This window comes from Glycine soja, chromosome 7 (assembly GCF_004193775.1).
Source record: "Glycine soja cultivar W05 chromosome 7, ASM419377v2, whole genome shotgun sequence".
In the NCBI taxonomy this organism is placed as follows: Eukaryota; Viridiplantae; Streptophyta; class Magnoliopsida; order Fabales; family Fabaceae; genus Glycine; species Glycine soja.
The window spans coordinates 45,742,109-45,756,305 of NC_041008.1; the positions used below are offsets into that span (position 1 = coordinate 45,742,109).

Below are 14,197 nucleotides of genomic sequence, written 5' to 3' on the forward strand. Positions count from 1 at the left end.
AGAAAACCCCATAACTAATTTATTGAAATCAAGAAAATTTATTTTATTTCTTGGATTTTATATAAAAACACATAAAAAGGAACAAAGGGAGTATTGAAATCAATTACTAATTTTATAGTAGCTAATACATCTTTGAGATCCTCGACCACACGCCCTACTTAATTATTGTACCATACCAAACTCCTTTGTTATTGAATTCACCAGATAAAAAAGAGTAAAAATTCTATGTATAAAATATGAAAATGTGATATTAGTTAGTAGTAATTTTGGATAAAGAAGTCAAATTGAATTGTTGAAGAGGAGTAGGGCAATGGGGTGATGATGTTGTTTGAGTATCTATTTTGAATAATGGTTACATTAGTTATTTTGACGGTGATAACGTGACGGCTTCAATTTTAACCGGACGATGGAGAAGATGGAGGAAATGCAGACAAAATGAAATGAATGCGAAACTCAAATTGAAATGAAATTAGAGATAGAGAGAAAGAAAAAAAGCTATAAATACACGTCGACCACTATGCTCGCAGCTTATGCCAAAGCAAAACCAGAAGCGCCAATGGCCAAGGGTCGCAAATTCCCCACCACGACCGGAAGCGAGCGCTTCTTGGGATTGGGAATGGGAACAACAACAACAACCTACTCCTCCCAGGGCTCCGCCGCCGCCGACCGGTCGGAGTTCTGGGAAGAGGACGTGTGGTCCACGGCGGAACACCGTGACGGAGATGTGAATGCCTGCCCCGGCGAGTGGGAGGCATGCGCGCCGCCGCGGCGTCGGAACAACAGGGAGAACTGCAACGTGGGGGGTTTGTCGCTGGCGTTCGAGGATGGGTCCGGTGGTGGTACGAGGATAGTGCACCACCAGTACCGCGCGCAGCACGACGCCGTTTCGCGCCAACGCCAAATGGCCACGTCAGCGCCCGTGAACGTGCCCGACTGGAGCAAGATCCTCCGGGCCGACTCGGTGGAATCGCTGCACGGGATGGACGACGGCTTCGACGAGAACAACGAGTCGGAGATGGTTCCTCCGCACGAGTACTTGGCGCGCAGCCGCAAGATGGCGGCGAACTCGGTTTTCGAAGGGGTGGGTCGCACGTTAAAGGGCCGCGACATGAGAAGGGTTCGTGACGCCGTTTGGAGCCAGACCGGGTTCGACGGCTGACTTCCTCGCTCCGGTTCGCAACTTGTAATTCAATCGATAATCCTTTTTAATTTATTATGGTTATGGTGGTGGCGGTGGTTAATTAAAAATTTTGGGGAATTTTCAAAAAATGAAACAATAGGATTTAGTTTGTTATTTTTTTTTTCTTTTGGAGTTTGATTTTCCCTTTTTTGGGTTGTTATTAAAATTGGATGGGTGGACTCGGGTTAAGAGAGTCCGAGTCTGTGGCCAGTGAGCCTAAGCATATATATATTGGGAAAAAAAAAATGGAATTTGATCAAAATCGCTCTAGTTCTGTTTTTGGATAAATCTGTATTCCATTTCCAGATATCACATGAGGAAGGATATGAATATGATGCGATAAAATCTGAAAAGGAAATCACTATTCTGTTTTGGGATAAATTTGTATTCTGGTTCTGCTTGTTAGCGGTAAATCCACAGCTAACACAGAATTAGAAATGTATCATTCATTTAACTAGCATACAAATTCAAAAGGGGACAAAATTGAGGTGTAAATTGTAATAACATAAGCGTGTGTGAAGAATTTAGGTTCGATAAGATTCTTCCCATTCATAGATGAAGAGTTTTAAATATACTTTAAGTTTCAGACAGAAAATTAATTTGTTAAAAGATTTGTCCAAAGAGTTTAAAGTTTATGAAAATATTTCTCAGAATCTCATAGAAGTCAAAATTGTTACTGTAGAAATTTCATGATGTTGAGTTCAACTGCTAATGTAATCATTCATGCAATAAATTAAAAAAAAAGGTTGACGCTAGTTATTTAAGTAAAATTTTAATTTTAATTAAATAACAATATAAAAATTTATGAGATATTGTACTTAAATTTTGTCAACTAAAATATTTGTCAATAAAAATATAAATTATGCAGGTATTTAAAATTTATTTGATAAAAAAATCTTTGACAATTAGTAAATATTTTTTTATGTGACGTCTAATGTTCCACTGTTAAATAGTACTGTAGCATTTGAAAGTTGGATGAGAACCAGCCAAACCTGAAGCATGAAATATCATCTAATTTAAGAAAGTGCACAACGGAACTTGGGTTGGTTGGTTCTTATGCAAATACTGAGAATAACATGTATTCTCAAAATTACCACCTTTTTGAAACAATAGCCTAATTTTTATATATTTATTTTTTAATTATACACACACTCTAAGGGCTGAAAAGTCCCAAGACTGGGTTTTTTTATTAAGACCATTGCTTGTTTGGGAAACGACTCTAATTTTTAAATATGCATATTTTTTTTACACTCAGGTACATTAAATAAAATAATGATCTTCTATTTTTTACAGGAATTTTTTTCTATAATTAAAAAGAGTATTGTTATGTTTAAAATTAAATAATGATTTCACAAAAAAAAATAATGATGATATTTTATTCAAAAATTATATAATCGTTTCAATAATAAAATGCTTAGATGGATAAAGCAACATAATGCATTAATTGTATTATCAAATGCGGTTGGTATTTCTAAATTTAAGAAAATATCATACTACTTTTTTTTTACTGCAAAATATCATACTACTAGTAATATAAATTATGTATATAAACATATTGCTTAAGCTAGTAGGTAGTAGCAAATATTCTGTACATTCTATTTTTTTTCAAAAAAATTATGTAAAATTTAAATAATCAAATTAAAATATATGAGAGAGATGTTTAAAATCAATAAATAATTTATAAAAAAGACGAACATAATGGATATAAAAGTTTTAAGTTGATTTTTAAAAGAAAAAAAATGACATATGTCATTTTAAAAATAGTAAATTAAGAGAATAATTACTCTCGAAAAGGTAAATTCTAATTTATATATAAGAGAAAATTTGTTGTTTTTTTAAATAAATATGTCAAAATATTTACATACTTGATATATTAAAAAAACTTATTTTGACCCATAAAAGACTAACAACATGTTTGAGCAAGCTTCTTTGGAAGACAATCATTAAAAAAAAAGATTAATTTTTTTATAAATTAAAATGAACTTGTCATTAACTAACTTGTAGAAGTTCTCTCATATAATTTATTTAAAATATAATTTATTTAAAAGATGAAAAGATATTTACAAATTAACTAATGAATAATTCATTTTCTCCTAAAAGTCCTTATAAAAAAAACTTATCCAAGCAAATCCTAATTCAACTAAGCAAAGCTGACCATCAACACCTGCATTTTGCAATATGCTTTGATATTAGGATGAAACATTATTTCCTGTAGTAAGAACATTTGAAAATTCAACTGTGAAATGTAAATGTATATGTTTTACATTAAAAATCAATTAACAAACTAAAACTTATAAAGAAAAAAATTGTACCAAAAAGAATATATATATACTACTATTATCTTTTAATAACTACCTATTACTCTCATATTGTTAGTTATTTTTTATTATTCTTATTTTTTAAATTTTAAAGTTTTTTCCCTTTTTTTATTTAAAATATGCAGAGACACAAATCCTAGTTATATTATATATAAAGAAAAGTTTGGACTTAAACATATAATTAGATAAAAACGTGATAGTTAAATGAGTCTAATTCAATTAATTAATTGATAATATGGGTAAATTATTGTAAATTTCTTTACATTATTTTTTATTTCCACAAATTAAAAAGATAAAAAAAAATTAATATGAAGAACACATTTCACATTAACTCCTGATTATTTTAAACTCATATTCTCCGCATAAAATCTCAAACCTCTTTCTATAATAATATTTTATAAAAACTTTAATACCTTGTCAAATCAAGGGGCGTACCCATAAACATTAACTCAAATTACTATATTCCATTATAAAAAAAAATTGTGAACAAAAACATAGGGTGATCCTAGTGAGAGAGGGACACCAAATGCTTTTAATGGAAAAGTGATGGATGGTGCCCCGGGATTGGTACAGGTTAACTAGGGTCCAAGAGTGGGAGTGAGCAACATTAGGACTAAAGAGACTGAAAGCCAAGTTAATGGTTGCACCCTTCTTTTGCATGAAAATGACACAACTCATACATGTTGGGCTCACAATTCATGTGGCTTTATGACCACTGGTTTTGCATTCTTGGTGCCAAAGTTTGATAGAGATTTTGGTAGATATAGTTTGTGGCTTTGTGCCACACTTAAAAATATATACCACAATCATCGGTCATCATATTCAGATAAGCACTGAAGGCTTTGATCAATGGAACAAAGGATTAGCACTGATGGCCCCTTTCTTTAATAAGGTGGAACCATATTTTCAAAAATACCTTCATTATACATCCAAATGTTACATTAATTTAATTTGCCTTTACAAAGTGCTTCGATTAGAGAATCATAAAAGGGAAGTCAGTGCTTTAGTATGAGGAATCCCCATGTAAACTCAAAGTTTGATGCCCACGTTGATTAAATTTACGTACTGTTTCTACTATAGATGTATTTCTTTAATTTACACTTGAACAACTTTTTTTATTAGAATCGATCCAACAGTAAAATAATCAAAAGATTGCACATATTAACTAAAAAATTCCATGTATCATTCTTTGTTTTAAATAAAAAAAATCTCCATCAATTTTTATTTTAAGTCTCATTTTGGATTGATCTGATTTTCATATTCACGTTCCATGATTTTACAAATCTTATAATATATCATATATAATCTTTCTCACCCCACGAGTCCCTCCCTCTCAAGCATTCCTTCAATTCCTTGTCATATTATTTAGGGTAAATAGTTATTTTTATCCCTTAATATATAATTCATTCATAAATGTGTCACTAAAATATAAAAATACAAAATTTAGTCCGTAAAGTGTAAAAAGTACAAAAATATGTCATGCTGTTAACTTTCGTCTGTCACCATTAATAAAATAGCCTACGTGACACGAAGAGACAAATTTGTCATTGAGATGATTGCCAACTTGGATTGTCAGCATAACAGCATATTTATCATAATATTTTTTTTGACTTTTCGTCTTCCCACTCTGCTGATAAATACATTCCTGAAAGATGAAAATCCCCAAAGTATAAGAAGTGCAACAAACATATCCGGACGTTAATAACAAATTGTATAGGAGAGAAGCTATGAAAAAAGGAATTAAAAAATAATAAAATACAACTTAAGATTTGAACTCTTATACTTTGATTATCTATCTATTTATCCATCTATCAAATTGTTAATTAGTCTTTTAATTAATCAATATAACTACTTATTTTCCAAAATAAAGTAAAATTCCTTAGTTTTATGATATAAAAAAATTGAGTTACCATTAAAAAAATAAAAGCATTTATTTCTTGAAATTTTTTGTTTCTTCAATTAATTATTAATTTTTATTATGTATTCTACCACAGTATGTCAAATGGAATGCAAGGTCACTGCAGCACATAAATCTACGAGAGATACAACTCTACGTACCAAAGGCAAAGAATAATTCTTTGTATTAGTTTTTGTTTTGTTTTAAAGTTAATCTTTATATTAGTTTGAACTTTATTGTATTTTTTTATTTAAATTTATTTGAATTCTTTATTTGTTAGTAATTGTTTTCATTTCATTCATATCATGTATAATAAGTGTTGTCTTGAATGGAAACACATAAGATTTATTCAAGAGAGTCTTTCATATTTTATATATATATATATATATATTATTGATTAAGGAAAAAGACTTATAATTCTACTTTAGCTTTATCTAGTTAAATTTTGTGAATTTTTTTTTAAAAAATAGTTGATTAAAATCCTTTTTTAAAATAAATAAATAAATAAATATGATCTCGTAGTCGGTTGTGTTTTTTCTACTCAAAACTCCCTGACATATTATTTTCAATCTAAAAATAAGGGCACCTAAGTTGGAATTGTGATATGGAATAATTTTAAACATTAAAAGTGAGAAATTTATTAGAAATTTGATAAAATTATTAGATATAAGATAAAGTTTTTGTTTAACAGCAAAGATTAAGGTTTGACAAGGAAATCAAAATAATAAAAATATATATATTAAAAAGAAATTTAAAAAATATATTGCATAAGTATTAAACGAATAGGAACAGTAAATTATAAACACACAATAATAATAATAATAATAATAATTAGTCACAATCTATTATTAACGTCCGAATATATTTGTTGCACTTTTTATACTTTCATCTTTCAGAGACGCATTTGTAAGCTGAGTGAGAAGACCGAAAGTAAAATAAAAATAAAAATGACAAACATGCCCCTATGCTAGCAATTCACATTGGCAATCATTTCAGTGATAAATTTGTCCCTCCATATCACATAGGTTATTTTATTAACGGTGATAGACGAAAATTAAAGGCATGACATATTTGTCGCACTTTTTACATTTTCAGAGACTAAATTTTGTATTTTCATCTTTCAATGACACATTTGTGATCGAATTATATATTAAGGGATAAAATTGGCTATTTACCCTATTATTTATTATATAAAATTATTTATTTAACTTGAGCGTGAGTTTATTATGGTAATTAATTTTTTATCTAAAAATTAGATTAATATTTGTTGCATAATGATTTTATCATTTGAAAGAAATATCAGTGAACTAGAAATAGTTATGTTTAAAAAAAAATTACCATTTTTCTATTTTATTTATTTATTGCAAGTTTTGACCTTTTAAACATCTAACAAATTAGTCTTTTTTATGACTTCATTTGATTTCGCTGTTATTCTACTCGTTCTCGTTTATGTTGTCACGAACTCACCTAATTCACATTCATGGCCTCACCCTTTCTGCTGATGGAAGAACATTATTTTTTGAACCACTACAAGTCTTTTTTTTTTTTTTTTGTAGAGACAAGAAAATTAGTAAATTCTAAGGCCTAATTAAGGGAGTATTATGCATTTTCAATGGCAAAAAATCAATATATCAGGAGTGTTGATAACTTGACCATAAGTGACAGTGACGCCATTTTACACGAAGGCATGATGCAATGATGCGTAATTTACCGATAATATCAAAGCCATTTATAATAATTTAAGAAAGGCATTTCGTTTATGTGACAACATCATGTTATTATAGATTTATAGATTATAAATGACCAAAATCGTGGCAATAGTACATTGGTTACATCGACATATTTTGTTATCAATCAATAACAACTTAGCAATGGAAAATACCCTATTATTAGATCACTAATGCTATTTTCACCATTTTTATTTGCCCAACTCTTTAAAAATCTTGCCCAGGACAAAAGTAAAAAAAAAAAGAGAGGAGAAAATCTCAAAATAATCAAATAACTTATAGTTTTTAAGGTACATGTACAGAATATTTTACTCTTTGAAGATAGCATTGAAAATTAGCAATCCATAATTTACATTTTTTAAGATTATTTTTAAAGACATAATCAATGTTAGGTACTAGTAAGTAAAAGGTATTAAAAACACACACATACACACAAGAGTGTAAGAGTGTGTGAGAGAGAGAGATGAATTGAAGAAGAAGCAAAAAAAACTTTAGAATCCGAGAGCGTAGGAACTAATTGTTTGTAATTTTGAACATTTAGACAGAAGTTAGAGCCCGGTTATTACCAAAACAAAAGAATAATGAGCCCAGTTTTGCGGAAATGAAATTTTAAGCCCAATCTGGCCGGCAAAAATAAGATAGCAGCCCAGATTCAGTGAAATCGACATTGTCAAATCCAATTCAGGTCCGGCCCCATAAGAATGAGGAGCAGCAATAATCGTTTAGAAATAAGTTATATCCCCTAAAAAAAATTAATAAACAATAACATTTAGAAATAAGTTATTATAACATTTTATTTAATGTAAATGAAGATAACTTTAATTTATAATAACGACGAAACCGATGCAATAAGAAAAATAGCCACGAGGCAATTGTGAATAGTATTGTAGTACGGGCTAGTCAGATTTTGTTTGGACAAATGATCTGTAATCAACTAAAAGGAAATTATTTGGTTTTCTACGGGTCTAATCATGTATCCTTATTGGATTCTCAAATATTCAGGCAGTGTCATAATCGGTTGGACTTGGACACTAGCTGCTTCTTCAGCTAGCTCCGTTCCTCCTCCATCTCATTCTCATTCTCCCAAATCTTCATTCACAAGACAAAATGGGTTGTCATGGTAGCAAGGAGAAAAAATCAAACACTTCCTATGGATCAGCAGCCACTGGTAGTGGTAGTGGTAGTGGCAGTGGTGGTGGTTACAACACTGTTCAGCCATCACCACCTACTACCGATCAGGTTCAAGCATCAGCACAGACTCCAGAAAACCGAAAAGCTTCTCCTACAGTGCAGAAGAAAGCAGACACAAGCATCGTGGGGAAACCCTTTGACGACATAAAGAAATACTACAGTATAGGGAAGGAATTGGGAAGGGGCCAATTCGGGATAACGTATCTGTGCACGGAGAATTCGAGCGGGGGGACGTACGCGTGCAAGTCGATACTGAAGAGGAAGCTGGTCTCGAAGGCGGACAGGGAGGACATGAAGAGGGAGATTCAGATCATGCAGCATTTGTCGGGGCAACCCAACATTGTCGAGTTCAAGGGCGCCTTCGAGGACCGCTTCTCCGTTCACCTCGTCATGGAACTCTGCTCCGGCGGGGAGCTCTTCGATCGTATCATCGCCCAGGGTCACTACTCCGAGAGAGCCGCTGCCTCTCTCTGCCGCTCCATCGTCAACGTTGTCCACATTTGCCACTTCATGGGCGTCATGCACCGCGATCTCAAGCCCGAGAATTTCTTGCTCTCTACCAAGGACGACCACGCCACCCTCAAGGCTACTGATTTTGGTCTCTCTGTCTTCATTGAACAAGGTTCTCATTCCTTTGTTAGGATCCTATCTGTTTTATATTTCCATTGGTGAACCGTTTGTGTCTGACATGATCTGTGAGGTTTCAGAGCCTAAATGCCAATGCTTCCGACCCACTTGTTTACTTTATCCTCTATAGCTACCCTGTCTATGATTCTTGGATCTGGAACAAACGATTTTATACTCATAACTTATACTGATTTCTAATTGTATTTGACTGCTACGGTAGCTCCAAAGGACTTACATATTGTTACATGATACGGCCATTACTTCCGCAGTTGATAATTCATTGTATTTGCTGAATTTGATTTCAGGGAAGGTTTACCATGATATGGTTGGCAGTGCTTACTATGTTGCTCCTGAGGTATTGCGTCGTAGTTATGGAAAGGAAATAGATATTTGGAGCGCAGGCATCATATTGTATATTCTTCTGAGTGGTGTACCGCCTTTTTGGGCTGGTAAGATCTAACTGTAATGTGATAATGTTGCTTATTTATAATTTATGATTGTGTTTCTTATTTAAAAATTAACTCTTCAGCGTACGATTGGGTTAAGAATATGTTGTTAATATCTTTTGCAGAAACTGAAAAGGGAATATTTAACGCCATATTGGAAGGTGAAATTGATTTTGTAAGTGAACCATGGCCATCGATATCAGACAGTGCTAAAGATCTAGTCAGGAAGATGCTGACACAGGATCCAAAGAAGCGGATTACTTCTGCTCAAGTTCTTGGTACTGGAATACTGTTTCTGTTTTTGACTCAAGTAACTTTTATCAACACAGTATTTATTTAATCTAATTAAATTAAAAAGTGTTTTTTTTTTACTACTTTAGCAGTTTAATTGTTGTTCTCCTTTCAGTTTTTGTTACAAATTTTGTTAGTACTTCTGTTTTCTGCTTCTGCTTTACCAAGTTGTATAACATATAGGCAGCAAGAATATTTGATTTGTGTGTTGAACCGTAAAAATAAGAAACAACAAACAAAAATCCTGTCCAGAGAAATGTTAATAGCATACCAACACTAAGTTGCTATCAGGATATCATCAACTAAGTAAATTTTCATCAATCATTTGCATTAGCACTGTTTTGTCTATTTCTTTTTTTTGTCAAACTTAACCTGAGTAAGATTGATGATTTGTTTGGTAAGAACACCCATGGATGAGAGAAGGTGGAGACGCATCTGATAAACCAATCGATAGTGCAGTTCTATCCAGAATGAAACAATTCAGGGCAATGAATAAGCTCAAGAAGCTAGCATTGAAGGTATGGCATCAAACTTAGATTAAAAGCAACCACAGTCAATGTCCTTTTTCTTGAAGGTCCTTGAGATTGTTGAGGAATGATGATTTCTCTTTTGATTGATGTTCTTAAACTGTACACATACATATATACACTAACCAATTCTGTAATATGATTATGGATATAATATTATGAAAGTACTTTGGTGGGTTCTGTCTGGTATATATGTATGCCTCTGTTGCTTTCACTTAAAACAAGTTAATAATGTCTTTTCAACTGGCCCTTTGCAATTTCTTTTTCATCACATTTAGTTTACAGCAATGTTACCACAAATGAGGGACTTATGTTGTAAAACTGGTCTATTGAAGTTCTAAACTTTCCAGCAAAGAATTACAAACCCTCCAAAATAGTAACCTGTTGTGTCTAGCCAGTGTCAGACTTGTACCCTTGTTGAACACTTCAAATACTCCTTATTTCATTTTATTTTTTAAATCTTTCTTCCTATACAGATAATAACACAATAGTAATTAGATAAATTAAAACATTTTATTATGTCTATATCTATGATGACTAAAGCTCATCTTTATAAGTTCAATTCTATCTTTTGATTGAAGATTTGTGTTTTTTTTTTTTTAATTTTATATGTTATATTAGCTGTGTCTTGTCCTATGATTTTTTAAATTTGTCACATACTTGTGCCCACTTTGCATTGTATCAGTGCTTTTTATTTTTAGATACTACTTTCATTCTGGAAGGTATCCTCTATTGCAGTAATTATGGCTCAAATAGCTTTAGAATGTTTCCTATTCATTTCATGATGCCGAGAAGAATTTCATGAGTTACACGTGTCCAATTTATTTCTTCTCTAAATATTTCTCCATTACCAACATTGGTGGAAATTTCTCTAGGTTATCGCTGAAAATCTATCAGAAGAGGAGATTAAAGGTCTCAAAGCAATGTTTGCCAATATGGACACTGACAGTAGTGGCACCATCACCTATGAAGAACTGAAGACTGGCTTGGCTCGAATCGGATCAAGACTATCCGAGGCTGAAGTGAAGCAACTCATGGATGCTGTAAGTAGTTAGAAGTCACAGATCCCTACAAAAGCATAACTAGTTGAACATATGTGCATCATTGCATCTTAAACTCAGCAGGATTGTGCTCATGTAAATTTTTTCTCAGGCTGATGTTGATGGAAATGGGTCAATTGACTATCTTGAATTCATTTCTGCTACAATGCATAGGCACAGACTTGAACGTGATGAACATCTTTACAAAGCATTCCAGTATTTTGATAAGGATAACAGTGGGTGAGTTTTACAAGACTGGTATTTTAGTGTTTGTTCTAACTATTTGTGTTTGGACAACTAGATAATGGCTTCTGTTTAAAGTCAAACTCTCATCTTCATAGTTTTGAACTGTTTTATTCTCTGCTTTGTGGTGAGTTCTTCAATGTTAATGAGAAATTTGCAATCAGAATTTGTCCTTTGAATTTGTTTTTGGTCTCCCAAGTCCATATTAGAGAATAACATTGCAAATGAACAAATTTGACAGCCATTTTGGCCTGATAACCTGATGTTCGATAGCACATTTGGTACTGGCATGGAGCTTTTATCTGTAGTATACTAACATTTTTATGTTAAACTTCATTAGTTTAGTTTCAGGCTATATCAATAACCTGATGACCTATTTGAGGGGCACACATGGTTGAATGATTTGAAAATTGAACTTCTAAGTTGATTTAGGGCTGAGAATGACAGTGTCTTTAAATTCACGGACAGATATATTACTAGAGATGAATTGGAGACTGCTATGACCCAACATGGAATGGGTGATGAAGCAACAATAAAGGAAATAATCTCTGAGGTGGATACAGATAATGTAAGTTGGTTCTAGTTTGTTTAATCAGGGTACAAAATGTTGATGCTGTTACTAATAATTCTTAAACTAACAGGATGGGAGAATAAACTATGAGGAGTTCTGTGCAATGATGAGAAGTGGAATGCCACACCAGGGACAGCTACTTTAAATCCACTGAATTATCATTAATAATTCATAATGAAAGCCGATCGGTTGAGCAGTGACTTATTATTGTTGGGAAAAAGCATTATCTCCAGGAATGTGTGACAGGCCACTTCATGCATCGATGATTTCTATGCAATCCCAATTTTCGTACTAGGTTGCTATTGTGCCTGTCATGCTAAAAGTGGATTTCTTGTTCTGTACTTCTGTATACATTTAGTTTCCGGCTGTCACATTTTGCAAGTGTCTTATCGAAGCCTGAATTTTTATGTTAAAGATATAAGATACTCTGATATCGTATGGAGTTGTCATCTTTATTATGGCTGAGTTACCTGAGTAAATGAGTAATCAGGGAAGGGAACTATTTCCCTTAACCCGTATATGGAAGTGCAAGCTTGAGTGCCTAGTTCACATAATGTTTTGATAATCTAATCTTTTGTGCAAATGCTAGATATTCTTCTTTTTCCTTTTTTTCTTCTCCCTATTGGTTGGACTTGGGCTATCTACCGAGGTAAATCATCCCCTTGCTTCGACGTGTTAGTTGTTCAGGCTACAGCATATAGGATGAAAATGAGCCGATCGGATAAAAAAGTCAAACTTAAACTATAATAAAAACTTGTTAAACTTGACAATTTAAATAATAATAATAATAATTATTATTATTATTAAATAAAAAACTTTTAAAACTCTTCGGATTCTTATAAAATAATAAATAGAAAATAAAAGTACTTTTTAAGTTATATTGTAACCTATACGCATTTCACCCCTAAGCATGTCCGTGTATTTTTTAATATTATGTTTTTTTTTCATTTTTTTATATACTTTGTGTTTTAACGACTTGAATTCAATATGATTTTGTTTATCAATTATTTTTCAATTTGTACATTACTTATATGAAATTTTATAAGTTTCTTTTTTTTTTAATTAGTATTTCATTAGGTTTTAAAATAATTAATTGATCAAAGACCTTTAAGCAAGCTTCTAAATAGGCTTGTAGGCTAAGCTAGGCTTTCATGTAAGACAAGTCGAGACTTTACAAAAAACATATAGGTAATAAGCCAAACTCAAGTCTTGGGTATTCAACTCAAGCCGAACTAAGTCTAGTAAAGCTTGACTTGACTTGACTCATTTCCACCCCTAACAACAAATAGCCTATGCCTAATAGCAAATGCGTAAATGAGTTTATAGTTAATAATTTATAATTTATATCAGATTAGCTAGTTGATTACATTTTAAGGATTTGATAGTCCTCTTCGTAAAATTAGCCGTTAAATTAGTTGATAAATATGAAATTATATAAAAGGATGTGTGATGTTCTCTCTATATATATTTGTTATATATATATATATATATATATATATATTATTTTTCTAAAATAATTATAAATTTATATACTTCAATTTATTTTAAATTATTTTTCATCCAAAACATTAAAATATTAATTTTTTGTTTAAATGTTTATATTAAAATAAAATGAGATCATACCATTGAAATGCCATGTCCTTGAATTATTTTTATGTATAAATGTATTCCTTGTATTCTCATGCATTCCAGGTGTGTTCAAGTTTTCTTCACAAGTGGTCCTCTATACGTATTGGCGCTCCACCGAGTCCTTATCTTTTATCGATAAAATGTAATTGTGACCTGTCACAAGATTTATTAGTGCTAACTTTTAATTTTGAATATTAAATATGTATAATACTTATTTTGTTATGCATCATGATATTTTTTAGAGTCAAATAAGATTATTATAAATAATAATTTTTTAATATTTAATAAAATTGTATATTTAGAAATAAAATTTGAGACCAACTTATCAGTATAATTAAAATCACATAACAAAAACTATTATAAACCACACATCTTATAGAAATGCATTAGGAAATTGAAAATAGAACCACAAAATACCCAAAATAGTAACCTGTAAACACAGTAAAATAAAAATCAAAAGGCATACAAATCCTACAAACCGGAACCAACCAGAGGGGGTGGGGAGAAGGA

General features: G+C 31.8%; 2 protein-coding genes across 2 annotated transcripts; both read left to right on the forward strand.

Annotated features, from left to right (window-relative positions):
• The first annotated feature begins 497 nt into the window (after positions 1-497).
• Positions 498-1,538, forward strand: LOC114420165. Its single transcript, XM_028386045.1, has one exon. It carries the CDS (start codon positions 518-520, stop codon positions 1,157-1,159), a length of 642 nt encoding a protein of 213 aa, XP_028241846.1. The 5' UTR covers positions 498-517; the 3' UTR covers positions 1,160-1,538.
• Positions 1,539-8,100: 6,562 nt separating this feature from the next.
• On the forward strand, positions 8,101-12,589 carry LOC114420166 (calcium-dependent protein kinase 2-like). Its single transcript, XM_028386046.1, has 8 exons — positions 8,101-8,935; positions 9,246-9,389; positions 9,512-9,664; positions 10,080-10,195; positions 11,080-11,247; positions 11,357-11,484; positions 11,956-12,055; positions 12,129-12,589. The coding sequence occupies exons 1-8, from the start codon at positions 8,230-8,232 to the stop codon at positions 12,201-12,203; spliced, it is 1,590 nt and encodes a 529-aa protein (XP_028241847.1). The 5' UTR covers positions 8,101-8,229; the 3' UTR covers positions 12,204-12,589.
• Positions 12,590-14,197: the final 1,608 nt, after the last annotated feature.

Bases quoted from the DNA above. Each gene is read 5' to 3' on its own strand.
- LOC114420166 (XM_028386046.1), top strand. From the start codon at position 8,230: ATGGGTTGTCATGGTAGCAAGGAGAAAAAATCAAACACTTCCTATGGA. The intron at 10,196-11,079 runs GTATGGCATCAA...AAATTTCTCTAG, and splicing joins TCAAGAAGCTAGCATTGAAG to GTTATCGCTGAAAATCTATC. The intron at 11,248-11,356 runs GTAAGTAGTTAG...ATTTTTTCTCAG, and splicing joins TGAAGCAACTCATGGATGCT to GCTGATGTTGATGGAAATGG.
- LOC114420165 (XM_028386045.1), top strand. From the start codon at position 518: ATGCTCGCAGCTTATGCCAAAGCAAAACCAGAAGCGCCAATGGCCAAG.